This window comes from Carettochelys insculpta, chromosome 26, assembly GCF_033958435.1.
Source record: "Carettochelys insculpta isolate YL-2023 chromosome 26, ASM3395843v1, whole genome shotgun sequence".
NCBI classification, from domain to species: domain Eukaryota; kingdom Metazoa; phylum Chordata; order Testudines; family Carettochelyidae; genus Carettochelys; species Carettochelys insculpta.
Window position 1 is genome coordinate 8,509,856 of NC_134162.1, and position 21,791 is coordinate 8,531,646.

Sequence of the window (21,791 nt, forward strand, 5' to 3'; positions counted from 1 at the left end):
AGGCAGGCTGGGGGTGGGTTGGTGGCCCACTCTGGCCACCTAGCCTGGAGTTGGCAGCTCAGCTGTGGGGAGGAGGGAGCTTCATGCATGGGAGGCCCAGCTAGACAGCATGGCCCAGGGGGGCGAGGCTGTACCACCCAAGTGCTACACTCTGAGTCCAGGGGGGGCAGAAGCCAGTGACCACGATAACAGAGGTTGGGGCCTGTGGCCACAGAAGGGGCGGGGCTAGAGGCAGCCTTCCCACACCCAGGTTTCACCTGCTGGCCATAGGCATTGCCTGGAAAGTCACCTGCCACTAACTCAGGACCAGCCCCTGCTGACACGGGGGATGGAACCCTAAACACGGCATGAGACTCGACCCTGGGCAGCCCATACCTGCTGCTGACAGACCCCTGAGGGGCTTCCCTGTCATCCCACATCAGCAACCCTCATCTAGCTTGCCCGGGCATAGAACTTCACACCAGTGTGGCACCTTGGGCAGAGCTGCTTGGCTCCCTGTACCTCAGGGAGGTACTTCCCTGTACCTCTGCCTGTAAAAGAGGAACGAGAATGGATCTTTCCTCCTGGTTCTCTTCTACTGTGTAGCTAATTCTAATTGACTTGGGGGCCTGTCGGGTGAAAAGCCTGGTCCACATCCATTACTAGCCTTACTAAGCCGAAAGCTGTATAAGAAAATATTACAAATCATAGAATCCTAGGGCTGGAAGGGACCTGAGGAGGTCATCTAGTCCAGCCCCCTGCCCAGAGCAGGATCAACCCCAACTAAATCATCCCAGCCAGGACCTTGTCCAGTCGGGACTTAAAAACCTCGAGGGATGGAGAATCCACCACCTCTCTAGGCAACACATTCCAATGCTTCACCACCCTCCTGGTGAAGTAGTTTTCCTAATATCTAACCTACACCTTTCCCTCTTCAACTTCACACCATTGCTCCTTGTTCTGCCATCTGACACCACTGAGAACAGCCTCTCACCCTCCTCATTAGAGCTCCCCTTCAAGAAGTTGAAGGCTGCTATTAAATCACCCCTCAGTCTTCTCTTCTGTAAAATAAAAAAGCCCAAATCCCTCAGCCTCTCCTCATAGGTCTTGTGCTCCAGCGCCTTAATCATTTTGGTTGCCCTCCGCTGAACCTGCTCCAGCAAATCCACATCCTTGTTATACTGGGGGGCCCCAAACTGGATACAATACGGTTAAAACTCGCTTCTCTATGAACATTCTAACTAGGGTGAGATGAGGCCGCGCAGGCAGTGCTGAGACCCACAAGGTCTGTTCCGTTTAATCTTTATTTGAACCAGAAGTGTGGCCTTGCATTTACAATTGAAAACAATGAATGAGAAGAACTACAGGAAAAGATATTGGCCAATTACCTGCTTCAGCGGCATTGGCAGGTTATGATGGATTTTTCCACCAAGTCTCCAGCTATAGCCTTCCACTGTAGCATGTTTATGCCGTTCCAAAGTATGACATTCCTCTAAATCTGACAACATGAAGGCATGTGGTTCAGTTTACTTAATGCAAGCAGCTGTCCATGCTGTATTCATGTCAGCATGTCACCTTTCTCTAGGCAGGCACTTGCCTGTTTCCCTGGTACTGTTTGGCCATTGTGTTTGGCATATGAAGAAGGTACTGATTAACTTAATTTTAGCTTTTTCAGCACAGTGCCAAACATCACCTTTGTCCTAACACTGTCATTCAAGCAGGTACACAGGAGGCATCACTCATGTCAAACAAAAACCATGCAGTGTTTTTATAGCTGTGGGAGCACGAGCAGCTGGTGGCCGGGCCTCACTCGCAAGGCAGAATGACCATACACTCCATCCTGGAACACTACCATATAACAGCGAGGTGGTCTGAAACAAGGCCAGGAAAGAGAAATCAGAAAGTTGACAAGTAGTTGGAGAGTCCGAAAGAAAAACATCCTGACAAGTAGATAGAAAGTCCCCAAAGAGAACATCTTGGACACGTAGCTGGAAGCCCCCCAAAGAAAACATCCTGGTTGTGCGATATCAGAAGGTCCCAGGGGGAGGTTCAGAAATTTACCAAGGACAGAGGAAATCTTATAACATGTTCTGACAGGCCAGGAGAACAGAAAGTCCAAATTGGGTAATAAGCGCTTTAATTGGCCAAGTATTGAACCCCCAAGTAAGAAACAGTATAAAAGGTGATTTAGCAGGGACAAGGGTGTGGGCTCCTGGACACCAGGTGGAGGCCAGCAACTTCCAGTCCAGACAGCAGACCCTGGCCTGATCACCTGGACATCACCACCACGAAAGGTCCCAACCCAGCCGTATCTCTGACTTGAAGGGCTGCTGTAACGTAGTTGTTGGTAAGATATGGGAGCATTGGATGTTATTGGTAAGTTACGTGTAATTGTATATAGCTACATGTAACCTAGTGTTTAGACTATGCTAAATAAATAAATATATTTAAAGACAAGTGTTAAGTACTTGTAGTTACAAATAGATGAATCAGTCATTATCAGTAAATACCACTAGCTGGACTAGCTGGGGCTGTATAGAGAATTATTGGGACTTAGAACAGCCACAGGGCATTGTGGTGTTCACAATCAGAGTGTTATTGTTCCTGGTACTCATAATACTGTGGAAACCCAGGGTGTAAAGTAGATACACTGTATCACATACTGCTGCTATACTATGTAAGGCTTCCATAGAGATGGGGTGGTCAGTCCCGGGCCATCCATCCCCCTCCCCCCAGCTATATCAACCCCCACACGCACCCACGGGACCCGGAATAGGTCGGCACATCGTCATGGGGGTCCCAGGATAATACAGAAACAAGAGTGAGGTAATATCTCTGATTCAGCATCTTCTATTGGTGAGAGAGACAAGTTTTCCTTTGAAAGACCTGACGAAGAGCTGTGTTAAGTGGCAAAGCTTGTCTCCTTCACCAACAGATGTTGGTGCAATAAAAGGAAAGAGAAGGCCAAAATCAGCTGGAAAAGTGTATTACCCTGGCCTGTATGCATGACTCATGCTTCTCTCTCCAACAATATATTTTCATACATGCAAGATAACTAACCCTAGATCCATCTAATGTGTATTTTCTTATAATGGGAGTGGTAAGATTTTAACTGGTACCACCTTGTCCATCTTTTTTTTGAACCATTACCACCTTCCTTGTTACTCAGTCCATTAGTCTTTTATTTGTTTTTATGTGTTCTGTTATTTCTTACAACAGTCCTGTTCTTACTAGAGTAAGCTCTTTCATATCCAGCAGCTCCAGGACCAGGAAGTTGCTGGATATTCAAATATTCTGGGTAAGAGAGAGATATACGTAGCAATGCATAACACTAAAGAAAAACAGGATTAGATAGTAAAAAACAAACAAATGTGTGGAGAGTACTCTATTTATCAACAACAGCAGTATTGTACACTATCAGCTTATACTGTATTTATTTTCACTATTCTGTACTTACAACAAACAGAACTAAAGTTTACTTATGTTTGAAATACTGGTTATTGGAGAGTTCCAGATGATAGAATGCCAGATATGAAAGAGTTTACTATATCTGCTTTATGTGGTGTTGGAATTGCTGGTTAGTTCTAACCCATCCCTATCCATCTATGACCTAAAACAAACAGTTACAAAGATCTGAAGAAGAGGGTCTTACCCACAAAAGCTGCACACCTAATAAATAAATCTGTTGGTCTTTAAGGAGCTACAGGACTGCTTGTTTTTTGTGAAAACTACAGACGAACATAGCTACCTCTATAAAACTGTCTATGAGCTATCCTGCCTTGCTAAGGAGATCTGCCCCTGCCAATAAATCATCCATTTGTCTGGGTTGCTTTGCCCTGCTATCTACACAGACCAAGAATCCACTTTAGATAAGGCCAGACAAACTAGGTGTTTTTACAACCTCTGAAACGGTCCTTGCAGTTGTGAGAGCTGTGTCAAAAAGACACACAAAGCAGAAAAAAAAATCCCTTTTACTTTTTTATAAGGTACACAGCTAATTATACATTTGTACCTGTCCTGAGATGAAATGCACCATAAATGCAAAACTACAGCCTCAGCTCCCTCATGTCCAAGTTGTTGGTATGCTGTATTGCCATCTGCTGGCTTTGGAGAAATTAACACTCCATTCATTTAAATGCTATTATGCATATTTATTATGGAAATGCCTGGGGAATCAAACAAAGCCAGAATCGCATCGTGTTAGGCAATGCGCAAACACTACTCACCAATCAATAGCACCTAGTCACTTTTGCCAGTACAGGGCAGGTTTATGAATGATCAAGGGAAAAACTACTCCCATTTGCAGAAGAGTAAAATTGTATTGCTCTTTAAAGCCCCCTCCCCACCCTTCAGTGACACTGAAAGGTGTCAACAATTGCTAATGATGAGTAATACAGGCTCTGTATTTTGCAAAGCCTGCAGGTCCTTAGCTGGTGCTTAACCTTACTCACCTGAGTAGTCTTAGGACTTTACTGAAAGCTTAAACCTGCTTGAATGTTGGCAGGATCAGGTGCTACACCAGAAAGGCCTGTGCTCTCCAGCTACAACAAGGATGGACAGGAAGCAGCCCATGGACTGGATACCTTTGGTGGCATCCTGACTTCACTTAGAGGGGAGGGTATATAAAGCTGCGCATCACAGCAGTTAAACTTCTAGCTGTCCAGAGCATCACAGGAACAATATTGTGACCCTCACAACCAGGGTTCTCTCTACTTTTTCCCATTTGTGCCTGGAATAAATTTTGTTATATGCACCACTGTAGGCAGCATGTGGTGTGGTGCACTGGGAGGGGTCACATGGCCCCCTCTCCCTGCACTCACTGTCGGCGCTGAGTCTCTTCTGATGAGCAGAAGGGGCAATCCCACTGCTCCTAGGCGGTGCTGCTTGAAGGGAAGAGGGGAACTGCCCCACACACATCAGAAGGGGTGCAGCACTTCAGTGGGAAGACGTGGGCAGGGGAAGGGATGAGGTGTGATGGAGTGGGGGGCGGGGTGCATATGTGAGTCAGGCTGGATGTCCGAGGCAAGCAGCAGCTCCCAGTGGCTAAGGATGACCCTGGGGCTACAACTGGCAGATAACACCTCTGCCTGAACAAAGAGCAGGGAGGAGCTGAGCTGGGTTTTGAATCGGGGGTGGCAGTTAGAGGCTGGGGAAGGGAGAGCTGGAAGGCAGCCAGCCTGAGGAGGGGGAAAGCTACACCCCAGAGGGGCACCCCTCGGGGTCTTCCCCCCAGGACAGGTTGGAAGGACTGTCTCGGGCTGCTATGCTGTTGCTTCTGTGAGAAACTGGGCATCTGTTGCCTAATAAACCTGCTGTTGTACCTGCTGAGTGAGAGTCACTCCTGCCAGCGGACGGGGTGCAGTGCAGGGGGACCCCTGAACCCCATCACACTGGTGTCAGAAGTGGGATGCACTGCACCCACGGATGAGCTCCCAGCAGTGGCTGACTGAGCACCAGGAGAAGGTTGTTACAGAACTTTTTCTGGCCAGGGATCTTTGCAGCTGTCCGTCTGTATTGCCTGTCCTGCGATCCCTGCCAGAGGGTGGGGAAGAGCCGGGACAAGGGGAAAGCTGCCTTGAGGCCACTGCCCATCATAGAGGAGCCTTTCCAGAAAGTGGCTATAGACATAGTGGGCCCCTTCAGCAAGGCAACGCGTTCGGGGAAGAAATATATTTTGGTAGTGGTAGATTTTGCCACGCGATACCCAGAAGCAGTGGCCTTGACCTCTATCGACGCTGACACCGTGGCAGATGCACTGCTGTCCATTTTCAGCAGAGTGGGGTTCCCCAAGGAGGTCCTCACAGATCAGGGGTCCAACTTCATGTCGGTCCTACTGCAAAGCTTGTGGGACAAGTGTGGGGTCCAGCACACCTGGGCCACAGCCTACCACCCGCAGACCAATGGGCTGGTGGAGAGGTTCAATGGGACTCTGAAGCAGATGCTGAGAACCTTCATGAATCAATACCCCCATGACTGGGACAAGTACTTACCCCACCTGCTGTTTGCATACAGGGAGGTGCCCCAGGAATCCACGGGGTTCTCCCCGTTTGAGCTGCTGTATGGAAGGAGGGTACGGGGACCCTTGGACTTGCTCAGAGAAGAGTGGGAGGGGACGGCCTCTCCTGAAGGGGAGTCAGTGGTACAGTATGTACTGACCTTCCGGGAAAAACTCACCGAGCTCATGGGCCTGGCCAGGGAGAACCTCTCCATGGCCCAAAGGAAGCAAAAGGTCTGGTATGACCGTAACGCCAGGGCCCGAGCCTATGCCACCGGGGATCAAGTGATGGTCCTTATACCTGTGCGGCGGAACAAGCTGCAAGCGGCCTGGGATGGGCCCTTCAAGGTCGTCAAACAGCTAAATGATGTGAATTATGTGGTGGAACTGTCGAACCGGGCCCACAGCCACCGGGTCTATCATGTGAACATGATGAAACCTTACTGGGACAGGCAGAACTTGGTGCTGGCCGTGTGCAGACACTGGGAGGGGCAGGGGGATGATCCCTTGGTGGATTTACTCACAAGGACTGGAGCCGGCTCCTTGCTGGAGTCTATTCCCCTCTCAGACCAGCTGACCCCTGCCCAGCAGATGGAGATCAAGGAGGTGCTGCATTTGCATCAACAGCTGTTCTCGGACAGACCCGGACGCACTGACCTGGCTGTCCACCGAATAGAGACAGGCACCCACGCCCCTATCAAGTGTGTGCCATTCAGAGCCACAGGGAGGACGGCTCAGGACATAGAGCGGGAGGTTGAAGACATGCTGGCTCTGGGGGTGATCCAACCCTCGTCCAGCCCCTGGGCCTCTCCAGTGGTGTTAGTCCCTAAAAAAGATGGGTCTGTTCGGTTTTGTGTGGACTGTCGCAAGCTTAACGCCATCACTGTCTCGGACGCCTACCCCATGCCCAGGCCTGATGACCTTTTAGACAAGCTGGGGGGAGCCCGTTACCTCACCACCATAGACCTCACCAAGGGGTACTGGCAAGTGCCATTAGACCAAGATGCCCGGCTGAAGTCGGCTTTCATCACTCCTGTGGGGCTCTACGAGTTCTTGGTCCTGCCCTTTGGCCTCAAGGGGGCACCCGCTACCTTCCAGCGTCTGGTGGACCAGCTACTGAAAGGGATGGAGAGCTTTGCCCTGGCTTACATGGACGACATTTGCATCTTCAGCCAGACGTGGGAGGACCATGTGTCCCAACTCAAGCAGGTGCTGGACCGACTCCAGAAGGCCGGTCTGACTATCAAGGCAGGGAAGTGCAAGGTGGGAATGGCTGAGGTGACCTACCTGGGCCACAAGGTGGGCAGCGGCTGCTTAAAGCCAGAGCCAGCTAAAGTGGAGGCTGTCAGAGACTGGCCAACACCTCAGACTAAGAAGCAGGTCCAGGCCTTCATTGGGATGGCGGGGTACTACCGGAGGTTTGTGCCCCACTTTAGCTCCATCGCAGCCCCCCTCACGGAGCTGTGTAAAAAGGGAAAGCCTGACAAGGTGGTCTGGACCGAGCAGTGCCAAGAGGCCCTCTGCGCGCTGAAGGAGGCTCTGGTCAAGGCCCCAGTGCTGGCAAATCCAGACTTCAACAAGCCCTTCCTGGTGTTCACCGATGCCTCGGACGTGGGGCTGGGGGCGGTGCTAATGCAGGTGACTGACAAAGGGGAGAAACACCCCATCGTGTACCTGAGTAAGAAGCTGCTGCCCCGGGAGCAGAGCTACGCGGCCATAGAGAAGGAATGTCTGGCCATGGTGTGGGCGCTGGGGAAGCTGCAGCCGTACCTGTTTGGACGGCGTTTCACCGTGTACACCGATCACTCACCCTGACCTGGCTGCATCACATGAAAGGGGCCAACGCCAAGCTCCTGCGGTGGAGTCTGCTCCTGCAGGACTATGACATGGAGGTGGTCCACGTCAAGGGGAACAACAACACCATAGCCGATGCCCTGTCACGCAGGGAGGGCCCCGAACTTCCCCAGGTCACTGGCTAAGTGACCCCGCTCAGTGCGGTCTGGAAGGGGGGAGAGATGTGATGGAGTGGGGGGCGGGGTGCATATGTGAGTCAGGCTGGATGTCCGAGGCAAGCAGCAGCTCCCAGTGGCTAAGGATGACCCTGGGGCTACAACTGGCAGATAACACTTCTGCCTGAACAAAGAGCAGGGAGGACCTGAGCTGGGTTTTGAATCGGGGGCGGCAGTTAGAGGCTGGGGAAGGGAGAGCTGGAAGGCAGCCAGCCTGAGGAGGGGGAAAGCTACACCCCAGAGGGGCACCCCTCGGGGTCTTCCCCCCAGGACAGGTTGGAAGGACTGTCTCAGGCTGCTATGCTGTTGCTTCTGTGAGAAACTGGGCATCTGTTGCCTAATAAACCTGCTGTTGTACCTGCTGAGTGAGAGTCACTCCTGCCAGCGGACGGGGTGCAGTGCAGGGGGACCCCTGAACCCCATCACATGAGGCAAGGGCATATAGTTGTTGTCCCCCCCCAAGAAACCCCAGACTGGTCACCTCTGTGCACCAAGGCATGTGCAGAGGCACAGCACCGATAGAAGCACATGCTGCCAGCTGTGGGCACCCTGTGAATCAGCTGGGCAGGCCCTGAATCTCTCCTGGGCAGCCACCCAAGTGCTCAGCTTACAGGGAACGCTGCCCATGAGCTCAGGGTCTTAATCGTTATGTCCCATGATCTAAATAAGCTGGATGAGGATTTGGCCCCAGTTAGTTTCTGTTTTAGGAAGTGAAGGGGAATGTTGACAAATGTTTTCAAGTTAATTTCAAGGAGCATCCTTAAATCTGGCTCCATTATCCCTTCCAGCCACTCTACACTGCTCATTGGTCCCCACTAGTACCTTCATTCATTTTCTCCCCCTCATGTCTGGTACTACCTAGTGTTAGTAGATATTAAGCCTCTGCGATTCTTAGACCAATATCAACCACCATCTTTGTATGTAAAACAAAACATATTCTGCCTTCTAGCTCAAAGGGTTTTGTCCTTTGTCTGAACTAGGTGTGTGTCTAAACACCAAAGCATGTAAGATCAACAATGAACTATCTTACCCTGACCTCACTGACCCATGGAGAACATGGACAGATGTTCAGGCACCAACCCCGGCAATCAACAAAGGATGCCTGCGACTACTGATGTGTGTTGTGGTGAACAAGGAGTTCTGATGGATGAGGTGTACTGCTGCTCTAAATATGTTGCATTACTGATAAGGGGTATGTTTACTGCATATGTTTTCTGTGAGCCAGGATAGGAGGACCCACTGCAATGTGGTTTTTAAGTGGCTAGGAAACACTTGTCACTTCAGATGTTCTTAGTAACAACAGCTGGGTTCAAAGTCCCCTTAGTTTATCACTTGTGTAATCTAAGACACCATAAAACAAGTTCCAGAAGTAATTAGGTAAACTGAGATACTAAAAACAGAACTCAAAGTGAGCTCATGAGTGGGAAAGTAGCTTCTCTTTTTCCACAAAGGAATTTCTTTGTCTGTCCATTCCCACCCCCCCATCATGAGGGAAGAATTTGGAATTAAACTGGAGGTAAACAAACACCTTTCACTTCCCTAATTGCAGACACATTGGTAAAGAGTGTTTTTCTCTCTGTGCTCTGCTGGATCGAGACTTCATAAACTCTGATTAAATAATTCCAACTGACATCACACCTTATTATCAGTCAGAACATGTCCCAGCAGAATATACAGCAAGGCAAGCAGACTTGTAGTCCCACCCCCACCTGGACCCAGACAGGCTTTAATAAGCTTGGCACATTGCATGGAGGCCGGGGAGCTGCAATTACACCCAGGGAAGCAGATCACTCCCCACTACACGTTGCAGCTGAACACAAACAAGCTAGAAACAAACAATTCCTGCTGCCCCCAGTGCTGAGGGGGCTTAATCCCCTTTGTAGCTTTCCTCCAAATGTAGGCAGAGGCCAAAACATATCCCTGATCTATACCATTCCATTACTGATCTACCTCCACCTAGCCCAGGTGTCTTCAAATCTACCACCCTGCTGGGCCATTGAATGCTTAGCACAGATAAGCCCACCCCTTCTACACTCCCATTGGCAGACGTGGAGAGCAGAGTTTCCGCTAATTTTTTTCCCCTGATGGGCAGAATAAATTTTGTTATATGCACCAAGGCACGTGCAGATGTTCACCACCAATAGAAACACATGCTGCCAGCAGTGTATGGCTTTGGCACTCTCCTACTCAGCTGGGCAGCAACTGAATCTCAGGCAACCCAAGCACTCAGCTTGCAGGGAACACAGGTAAAAAGCAACTATATTACCTAAAGACTTGTGCATTAATCACATTAGTATGTCAGGCTCTCCCTGTCTGTGTAGACACTGCATTGCTCAAATCAACTGCTGCTGGCTTTCCAAAGCTGTCCTACAATACCACATACTGGCAGTTCTACTGGTGCAAGTGGTCCTGGGAAGGAGGTACACCACCAACACAAGGTGTGAAACATCAATGTGGACAGGTGATGTAATTATGTGGCAGTGGTATGCCAACGTAAATTAGGTTGCGTTAATTTTGTAATGTGGGTGGTGGTCTTGTGCCTTATGAATGGTGTTCATAGGATATATTTGGATCAAGGAATAACCTAGGCAGTTCTTCCTAGTCATTATCATTCTAAGTCATGATTGTCTCAGCCCATGTCTTTTTAATCCCTAGTCTGCCCATATCCACCTTCTTGGAAAACCACATTCCCTAGCAGTTATTTCTCTGGGTGTTCCTGGGCTTGACACGGCAGGCCTTTAAGGCTGTAACTCTGGTAGCCAGCACAGTGACTTCAGAGTCAAGGCCTGGGATGAGCATTGTCTTCTTTCAAGGGCTTGCACGTTGCACACGGACCGTTGCAAGGGGCATGCTGGCATTGCACAGGCACTTGCACAACGACACTGCATGCCACTTTGCGCCCTACGCAACGAAGCTGGCCCCAGGCACGCGTTCAGGACCCGGCATGTTACACCCACAATAGCACTTTGCGCATACACTGTGGCAGGGGAGGGGAAGCCCCCACCTCCACCACCGCATGGCGCGTGCGCAAGGCGCCCAGGTTTAGGCCGCCACGCGCTCCCACGCCGCTTTCCCGCTCTCCCCGGAAGTGATGGATGAGGCCGTGCCCTGGCCGGATGTGACGTTTCTATCTACGTCCACTGGCTCCCACGCGGAGCAGCCATGGCGCCGGGCGGGCAGGCTGTAGGCGGCGGCGGTGGTAGCAGCAGCAGCGGCAACAGTAGCAGCCGAAGTCCCGGCTCTCCTCGGCCGCGGCTGCGGGACTGGGTCCGGAGCGCCCTCCGCTTCGCCGCTGACAGGAACGACTTCCGCAGGTGCCTGGCGGGCGGGGCGAGCTGCTCTGGGGAGAAGGGCGCCCCCCCCCCCCAGTAACAAGGGGTGACCCCTTCCCGCCCCCGGGGTCGGGCAGCCCTTTCCCCCGGCGGTGTCCCCCCCCCCAGCGGAGGAAAGCGGCCCCCCGCGTGGGGAGAAGGGGTGAGACCCGGCCCGAGCTGTCTGACCACAACGGACCTGTAAGGAACTCCTCGCACCCCCTTGCCGAGATCGGAGTTGTGCAGCGGGGGCCTTTCTCTCCTGTCCTCTTGAGGGGTGGTTCTGTGGCAGCCGGCGTAGCTGAGATAGGGGAACCCTTGCCTGTCCGTGCGCCGGGGACCTGCCTGCTGATATAGGCTGAGAGTCCCATAACCCTGGGCGGTACACACAACAGGGCATTAAGTCACATAAGGAGTGAGCCTGGCTCCCGGGCGGGGGCAAACTTGGGGAAGGGTGCCATGAAGAAAAGTTACTGGGAGGTGTGCAAGATTGTAAGGAGCAGCGCTTGGCTGGTAGCAAGAACTGGGACCTGGCAATCAAACTTTGAGGTTCTGTTCCTGGCCGGGTGGGGCAAAGACTGTTGTAGTTAAGTCAAGTCTGTAGGACGGGTAAAAATCTATTTAAGTCAATTCCAGCTACATGAAACTCTCCTGTTGACTTTTGTTACCCTTGGTCACTGCAAAGAGTACCATAATCAATGGTGGAGACATGATAGTGTGCTAAACTGAATCTCGGAAGATTAACCACCAGGGTCCATCTCTCAGTAAGCATATAGATACCAGTCCTTCCAGGGCCTCTAATTCCACTTCTGTAAAAGGGAGGAGGATTGGGAAGCAGACTCTTTCCTTTCTAGTCAGGAGGTTGAGGATGTATGCTTGCTTATTTCCTCTAAAATTTAAACCACTCAGTAGGATCTGATGAAGTGGGTCTGTCCCATGGAAGTTCATTGCCAAATAAATCATTTTGTGAGAAAGTGCCACATTTCTGCTGCTTTGTTTTGTTGGAGTACAGACTAACACATTTACCTCTCTTACTATTCAGTAAATATTGTTAAGAATTTGATGCTATAGGATAAAGATTCCAAACACATGCAGTAGGTAACATTTACCCTCTTATGCTGAAACAAGCTATGAATAACCACAGGACCTATCTAATAATTTTAAATAGGTGTTGAATAGAATATACTCTTGGAATTAAAAAAAATAGAAACATTAATGTAAATCCTGTTCTGTGCATTTGTGTTTTATTACGAACATCTGTGGTATATGAAAAACCTGACATTTGAGTTTATGTGATTCCGCTGCTTATTCCCTCTATGAAAGTCATAATTGGGGCAGCAGCTCACTCCTTTGGAGCAAAGGATCAGCAGCAGGAGCAAATGAATTCTTAAGACAAACATCCTCTTTTCATGCAAATCTCCTTAATAGGGGGTGAAATGGGAAATACAGAATATACATGGGAGTAGAATGGTTTCTGAACAGCAGGTCATTCCTGAAAAAGCAGCAACAAAGGGGAAGCACCCCTCCCTCAAAACTAAAATTGTCACTTCTTCCAGCCATATGCTTGGCAGTGAGGCTTCATACTGGTTACTCTTAAGCTGTCAGGACTGAAGGTCTTACTGTACATTTGCAGTTGGTATTGTAGATAGGAAATACGTCAACAGAGGCCTTACAATGTTAGTTGTTTCAATAAACCTAACTGGCTATGTGTTTGTTTCAGAAACCTCATAGTTAACCTGGGGCTTTTTGCTGCTGGAGTCTGGGTAGCCCGAAACTTGACAGACTTTGACTTGATGTCTCCTCAGCCAGTTGCATAGCAGTGCCAGTGAGTACTTGACATTACAAAGGTGTAGAAATACAGCTCTCTTATCTGAATGAGAGGAGACAAACTCATCTGGATAATCAAGGATTTGGATAAAAGGGTAGCTGGGTGCTTCTGCACTTGGTAGGGTTAGAAGAGCGGCGTGCATAGTGTTCCACAGTGAAAGATGGCTGCAGTGAAGTTCTGGGAACTGCACTTTTCGGTAATTGGGGTTTTCTTGTATGGTGCTATCAAACTAATCTGCTGTGGGGAGGGGGAGTATGGAAATTAGAATTGGATTAAGTGGCTGCACAAGACAAGTCTTTGAAGTTCCAGAGACTGTCTCTGTTTCAAAGACTTGCATAAACATTGCATTTGCTTCCTTTGCACATGTCCCTTGTCCCACCCTCTTGTTTCATGCTACCCCTTAATTGTCAATAGCCTTCCAATTCCTGTGGATGAGTTCCTTGTCCTTTTTCTCACAGACTTTGGTGAAGCCATACTAGTGATTTGCTCCCTACTATTTTTTTTCCCCAAGGCCTCAGGATAGGGATGTTGTCTTTCCAAAGTGCCACTTATTGTGCAGGTGGTGTTATGCCTTCTCCAACTATTTTGGCTATCCAAAATTCTGATTGGTAGGGCATGATGTAGGGCACAGTCAAACTCGACATATGGTCAGTAATGGCTACTGCAGTGAACCTGTCAACTCAGTTGATTTTTAAAGTTCTTAGGCTCCAGAATGCCCTTCAAATGGGCAGCAAAATTTAAATTACGTAGGATGTTCCTTGATTCACAATTATGTAACAAAGCAAAAAAATAGGCCCTGTGAAACTATAGGTATTTTATTGTGCCCTAAAATAGTGTTCAGATACAAAACTGAAAACCTTGTGCATTACCATCAAGAGAACTGAAGTGATAATTAGGGTAGACATGATTACTTGAGAGAGTTCTTACCAGTACCTTTTTAATATGCTAGGCCACACCCATGGCTCTCTAACCTGTGCTTGATATTTAATTGCAGTTGTGAATAAAGTGTACCTGCCTCAAGTTTGAAGAGGTTCCAGACCTGGTGTGACAGGATGACCAAAATGGTGATCAGAACTGTGGGGTGTTTGCTGCCTTTGTTCTCTGTAACTCAAAGTTCAACAGCAGCTCTAAACTGTATTTTAAATGTAATAGTTATCATTCCACAATGAACAGTGATAAGCCATTTAACTCTTGCTGTATGTACAGTTCAGTGAGCTTAGTGTATTAATCAGTTATTTTCCAGACCTGTGAAGCTGTTGCATGTTGAGTTTAATTCTTTGTCTAGAAGAATTTTATTAAACTATTGATTGGAATAACGACATTCTACTGCAATGGAATTTTATTCTTTTAATAGGAAATTCAGCTTACAAAACAAGGTGTAAAAAAGAGTAAGATTTACAAAAATCATAAAAACATGATTCATATTTCACACCCAAAAGAGAAAGGAACAAGTCCCAATCCTGTGTTGTAAGCAAGACTTGTCAGCTATTTATTCAAAGGGAAAGTAAAAATTTAAAAAGCCCTAGGTGAACTCTAACCACCAGAACTGTACATGGATAATGCTCAAAGGATAAAGCTGGTATTTCTTTTAGAGAAATTAGGTTTGTATGTTATACTTGGGGAGGAAGCTGTTTGGTGTTGCATAGCATTTTAGTGCCTCGGATTGATTCTTCTAGTTGACACCATGAAGTTGTTGGAATCCAGCTGATGGGGGGCAGGAGTATTTTGGCCCCCTCCCACTGCCTGGGAGGTGGAAGTGATATGGGGGACAGGCCTAGGAACAGTGCTACTTCTAGTTTCAATCATGTGCATTGTTGTGCTACAGCTACAAACAGTAGCACATGTTCCAGCCCTGAGCGTTATGCAGCACCACTGCAGCATGGCTTCAGATCCTTTTATGCATGAGTTTATTGGTTACTGTGTTAAGGAGTCCTATCTTGCCACTGTCCAGATTCAGCTTTGTTTTTTTGCTGTGGAAGGAGTAAGGACCCATAAGAACAGAGGAAAGTCAATTTCAGCTTAATCAAGTTAATTGGAAAGCTCTACGTACCTTTTTCTGAACAAGTATTTCCAGAGCTCAAAGGCTGGTCCTTGTGAAATTGTCTCATTAAAATAAAGACATCCAGTGGAGGCAAAAATAAAAGGGGCCTACTGCAACATTGGATAAATTTCAACTTGATTCCTAAAGGTTTTTGAATTATAAACACCCTAATTTCTTGGCTTCAAACTGAGGCCAGGTTATACAGCTTTTGGACATAATTCTGTCATAAGGAGTTACTGGATGTTGTCTTCACACACTTTTACCTGAAATAGAGCTTGTGTAACTTACATAAAATTAGGAGCAGTTGTTCCCAAATACATCTGTGCACTGAGCTCAGCTGACAGCTGGACAGTTACCAGAAACAGCCAGCAACCAGCTGAACTCCCAGCAGTTACCTATGAAAGTCCTTGCAGCTATGATGGCTTGGTCAGGACTAAAGCATGGTGTTATGTCATTATTAGTCAGGTAGCTGATGCCTATGATGCACCTACAAAGAGCTTTGACTTAAAGGCCCTCAAGTCCCTGGAAAGCCAACAACCATGCCAAGTTGTTTTTCCTTCATGCTGTGGATTTCTCACTCAAAAAAGTACCCATCCTTAATTTCTCTTTTCAAAAGGTTTAGTGTTAAAACTCAGTTGTTACAGCCTTCCAAAAATCACCAAAGACAGGTGCAAGAACCATCAGTAAAATGTTACTTTATAATGGGATTTTCAGAAGTACTTAGTCCTGGTTTAACTGCTCCTGTTGAAGTCAAGGGGTAATTCTTATTGACTTACTGTAGGGAGATAAGCTAGTCCATGGCCTCTTCAGCATTTCAACCCTGATCATTATTCCATAGAAAACCTTGGAAAACCACATTCAAATTATAAACAAAGCTGAGTTAATGTTTAAATTGGATTTTAAAACACTGAAAAGCAGAGGCCTACTGGAAAATGATTTTATTTCAGGTAAACAGTTTAGCTACTCACATGAACTTTCTCTTTAATGGACACTAATCATTATGGCTGAGTAAATGCTTATCCACAGTTAAGTGGAAATGGGTCTGTTCTGCCTGATACTATGGGTTTGTGGTGCAGGTGTCAAGGTCACTTTTTGGTTAGTGGCACCCAATAAGGGGCTCTTCAAACACTAACTCAAAGTTGTTTTCACATTTTTGTGACAGGGAATCTGTATGTATGTGAACTTTAATTGCTAGTTTGAATAGTACTGGCAAATGGTAAGAGCTTTTCCATAAGATTAGACAGCTCTAGCATTGCTGGACCAGCAGTACTGAGTTAAACTGATGGTGACATACTTATCCAATCAGAGAGCTGCTATTGAGCAGCTAGGCAGCTGTTTAAGTTAAGTGACAGATTTTAGATTAGAGCATAGTGAATGTTGACAGAAAAAGTCATTTGTTTAAGGCTCCAGCTTGTCCCTTTTGACAGATAGTCTTAGGTAATGTCTACACTCAGTGCTTGTAATGGTTTATCTATACTTCACATAGCTCCAGTGGTATACTTTTCCATCCCTCCAGCATTACAGTATTGCAGTTTTTCAGACCTGAGAACAGGAATAAGCCATGCTGGTTGAAGCAGTTTTTGCCTAGTCCAATGGCAGTAACACACAATAAGTCCTGTTACTGTAGTTTAAAAAAACCCCAAAACTGCACAACCCTAACCAAAATTACATTGGCACAAAATGTGTAGACCATGCCCCTTCACGTGCACCATATTTGTACACTTCAGAAATTTCACTCCCGGACCACATTGCCCAGCAGTGTGGACAGTATCTTAGATTGAGACTAGCTGCAAGTGCACTGAACTCAGGCCCTAGATGTTTTGTTTGTAAACCTAGAAGTCAGCACCAGAAAGCTCCCTACAGAGTTTAATGTTAATATGAAAAGAGTAGAGTTTCTCCCTCTTAAGGCAATAGTTTTACCTGAAATGTATAGCCATGATTTTTTAAATATTAAATCCAAGCACAAGCTATTCATTAAGTCTGTTCTTTCCTCTCTTACCTCCAGGTAACCACATGTTTACACAGTGAACTACTGTAGGGTTGAAGCCTGTGATTTGTTTTTATTTTTTTTAAGTGTCCCAGAGGAGTGAGTGACTAGTTTGAGAAGGAATAATTTTCTTAAATATGCAACCCTTCATTATACAAAAAGTAAGTTGCAAACCCTCGGTGGATAGGATTTTGCTACTAATCATATTCCATTCTTGGATTTTATTTCTTTGCAATTGCTACCCACACAGAACAAGTATTCACTTGACACACTGGATCCCCTTGTCATTAAACTCTTCCTGCCTCATCTACCTAGAATCAAAAATGTTTTGCAGTGGTTACATCAGCAGGTTACTTTTTAACTCCTTCCCTTTCACAAACACCAGCTTGGATGGAATTCAGCAAAAAGGGCTGTTCTGACAGCACCCTCAAGGCTACAGCATTTTGCTGTACCTACAGTGCATTCTGTACCATGCACAAGCTTCAAACAATAAATAGTTAACAGTGGTTAAAGTCAGTCTTGGGCCCATTGGGCTGGTCATTTTTCTTTTTTTTTCCTTTTGGAAATGTACATTGAAATATTTTTAAAATGACTTGTTCCAGTTTAACAATTCCTTTTAAAAACACTGTCCAACCATACAACTTAATCTTTGAACAACCGGAACCCATACATACACACAAAATAAAATAAGCACAATGGAAGGGATGGCCCAAGGCATACCCCTAAAATTAACTAAGAACTAATTACAGATTGGTACTGGTAACTAACATATGCAGTTTGATCATGAAACTGTGCTGTGGTTTTAAAATTTTAAAAATGTGCTAGAATGCTTCTTCACATTCCCACTTGTAAATAAATGCATATCAATATTAATGTAATAGAAACCAAAAACCACCCAGTTGAGGTTTTATATTCCCACAGGCAAGAAATTCCCAGTCTACTCCCTCCTCCCTGCCTCATCTCAAACCAGGTACAGAGATGAGACAAAAGAGAAGGCAACGTTCAGAGTAGGTCTTGGGATTTTTACCATCTATTGTTTAAGCAGAGCTATTTACCAACCTTAAATAAGTGTACATCTTGCTTATGAAACAAAGTAGTATTGCCTGCATTAAGGTCTTTCAGCTCACACGTGGGATTGTTTGCTACACCACTAACTGCAAATCTGTGCAAATAGTACCATGGCAAAGGTAACTATCTTTTTATTTTCCTTCATAAAATCTCCAATTATCAGTCAATATGTTTAAATCAGAAAGGCCTTTCCAAAACTCCTACTGCTTCATTAAAATGCCACAAGTGGAGTTTTTCCTCTCACATAACACAGGTCTTATTACAAATAAGGTTCTTGCTTTGAGAGGAGTAACTTTACTGACCTGATTGGTAATGGCCTGAGTAACACAGAAAGAAAATTTAACAAACACAATCTGCCTTTGAACAAGTAGTCATTTGAGTTATTGCGCACGTGCGCGCGTGCACACACACACACACACACACACACACAGGGATTTCAGACATGTACATCAAAATACACCAAGTTCTGAACTTGCTGGTAAGAACCTTGTTTTCATTCACATACAGATATGAAATGTCAATGATACTGAAAGTACTTGTAAAAAAACATACAGATTTATCTGCCACTTCAACGATGAGGGAAAAGTCTTTTCAAACTCCCCAACTTTTCGGTCCCATGCAAAAGTAATTGGATACAAGGCACCAAATTTAATGAATCATATAAAAATTAGTTCACAAAGCTTTATCAGTAGGTAAAACTAACCCCTTTCCCAGCCCCCCCCCGACCCCCTTTCAGATTTTTCATTCTGTAATACTGTCAACCTCTCCCATTTTATGCTGGGGTATTTTGATGGCAACCAACACCCACTTGCTTGTGTCTCTCACTGGAAAGTGACTAGTCATATTATCTCAGAAACACAGCTTCTGTAGGACAGAGACAACATTTATTCTCGAAGCCTTGCCTTTTAAAAACAAAAATAATCTCTGCTTATGAGTCCATAGGACACATTTAACATTTTTACCATTTCCAATTTTACTTCTATGCTAAACATGTCTGGAAGCTTTTAACTGTGGAAGTGGTACTGTCACCTGGAAGGGAACAATATGAAGAGGACAGCTCAGTCCCAGACTGTTGAATATGCATTATTCCATCTACTGCCTCACCTGTGACAATTTTTGAAGTCACCAAACTAGAGTTAATTTAGTCAGCAGACTATGAAAAACCTTGTCATCTTCCAATATCTTGCGTTGAAACTCCTCTTTGCTCCGTGCATAGTTTAATTTGGCAGTGCGGGCAGTAAGCATAATGTACTGGGAAGTACCTGTAATTAACTTGCTAATGGTGAATTTAACCTAAAATAATGTTTTCCAACTACCCTGGCAGATCTTGGACTTAAAATTTACAACTTCATGGTCAGGTTAAGATGGTTTTTTTTTATATATGTATATATCTATATATATATATAGATATATACATACATACATACATACACACAGATATCTATATATATAGATATATATAAATAAAAGCTGGTTTACCAAAAATTTAAATGTATTAGTGCAGTGCTGGTGGTGCCTCCATATTTCAGGGTGCAGGTACATATGAGTAAAAATTCATTATTTTACAGCAGTTTCCTATGCCTCTCAAGCCCTATTCTGTAAGGTGCCAGTTATGTTCAACTTCCATTAGCTTTGGCTGTTGCTTGGCATGACACCTCTCAAGCGGTGTCTTCACCTGACAGGACTGGGCTCTCAAAAAGCCACAGGGGCAAAGGTAGGACTGAGAAAATGGTGAAGAGTATTTTTCCATCTACTGTAGTGCTCTAAGATTTAAGGCTAGCATTAGTTGCTGCTCCAGAGCTCTACAAATTTGGTCACCAACGTCCTTGTTTTTGCATATGCAGCACAGAGACCTCTTGTAAAGAGTTTCCATCGGGGATGGGGGGTAATCTCCTATTCATCCAATCATTTAAAAATAATTGAGATATTAGCCTGCTCCAACAATTTTTTTTCTTTTTGAAATGGAAGAATATTGACTACCCATACACAGGATCAAATTCTGCTCTCAGTTACAATTTAATGATCTGATTCTGCCAACACTTAGCATGTACGTAACTACTCACAGGAATAGTCTCATTACACTAAATGGGACTACTTACCTGATTAAGTAGTAGCTACGTGTCATGTGTTTCCAGGAGAGGGACCTAAATTTTGAGTAATTCAATTGACTTCAGCTGAGTTACCTTAAATATATGCCAGTGTATCAGCATAATTTGACTCAAAGGATTATGTTTATTGTATAGGTTGCACTTTGTCAAGCATTTACTTAAGTGGACTTCACTGTAATTGCAAGTATGTAACTTCCAATCAGACTTTCTGGCAACCAGGACACTATATAACAGTGTACAGTGCAGCAGGAGCACTGGGCAATGCTTATATAAAGCCTGCAGTAGACAAATATAAACCAAACAGCATAAAAATGCTATACGCTATCGCTTCCAAATAAAAGCTAAATATTACTGAAACCTCACAGTGTTGGAAAAAGCAAGTTTAATTTAAAGTATAATTATCTCCTTCCCTACCAGGGTAAGTCATTTTTTCTGACTGCAATTTCTCCACATCTCAGCACTACTGGGTTAATGTCGTATGGAGAGGCCACTAATCTCAAAAGATGTCAACAGCAAATGCTACAAATCTGCTTGGGAAATCTGATGCATCGATGGCTAAACGTACACCCTCCTTCCAGCCTCCCTTCCCTCTCTGCAATCTACTCAATTCAAGTGACAACTGTATTAGTACCTGAATTCAAATATTAATGCAACACACTCAGTCAAAAGATGAGTATTTATAGTGATAAGTCGAGGCTCACTGCAGTAACAATTGTAATGCTGCACTGTGGATTACCATTTATCATAGGCTTTTCTATAACAGGGAACCACAGCAGGAGTTTTCAGAAGGTAAATTTGCCATTATGGTCATCAGTCAGGGTAAATTGTCAATCTGCTATTTAAAAGCAAATAAACTACTTTCCATTAATAAATGATCCACTTTCATCTTAAAAGTATTGATGGATTTGGAAGGATAATCTGTGCTTTGAAAAATATCACTTTCTCCCTCCCTCCCCCTCTCCCCCCGAAAAAAAAAAATTAAAAAAGGGTAACTATTTCTTCAGCTCTCTCTTCTCTACTTTTTCCTTTCACATAATGTTTGGACTGGAGGCAGGTTTACACTGCAGTGGAAGATCCAATTAAGATTCACAATTCCAGCTAAGTTAATTACATAGCTGAAATCGATGTACCTTAATTCTGGCTTTTGCTCCATCTCCACTAAGGGAAGTCAATGGATGTGTTCACTCCCACTGACTTCTTCTACTCCTAATGAGGGGCAGGATAACCAGTGCAGATGGCCTGTAAGATTGATTTAGCATGTCCCTACCACGTGCACTAAATTGAACTCCAAAAGATTGACTGCAGCAGGGTCAATCTTTCCTGCAGTAAAGATATACCCAAAGTAGTTTGCACTTTTTGCATTAGCAAAGAACTAATTATGCCTCTAAAGATTTGGTAATCACAACTGTAGGATTTTGTTTCTAAATCTTACAGAGCTCAGTGTTTACATTCCCTGGGCCAAACT

The 21,791-nt window shown here is 45.6% G+C and overlaps 1 protein-coding gene and 1 long non-coding RNA gene across 2 annotated transcripts in view; both read left to right on the top strand.

Annotated features, from left to right (window-relative positions):
* The first annotated feature begins 2,093 nt into the window (after window positions 1–2,093).
* Window positions 2,094–21,791, top strand: part of LOC142001960 (uncharacterized) — a 78,003-nt gene continuing 58,305 nt past the window's right edge. The window contains exon 1 of the long non-coding RNA XR_012642595.1: window positions 2,094–2,355. This is a non-coding gene — a long non-coding RNA (uncharacterized LOC142001960). The remainder of the gene's footprint in view (window positions 2,356–21,791) is intronic.
* Window positions 11,066–14,438, top strand: TOMM6 (translocase of outer mitochondrial membrane 6). Its single transcript, XM_074977503.1, has 3 exons — window positions 11,066–11,297; window positions 13,015–13,119; window positions 14,117–14,438. The coding sequence occupies exons 1-2, from the start codon at window positions 11,146–11,148 to the stop codon at window positions 13,109–13,111; spliced, it is 249 nt and encodes an 82-aa protein (XP_074833604.1). The 5' UTR covers window positions 11,066–11,145; the 3' UTR covers window positions 13,112–13,119; window positions 14,117–14,438.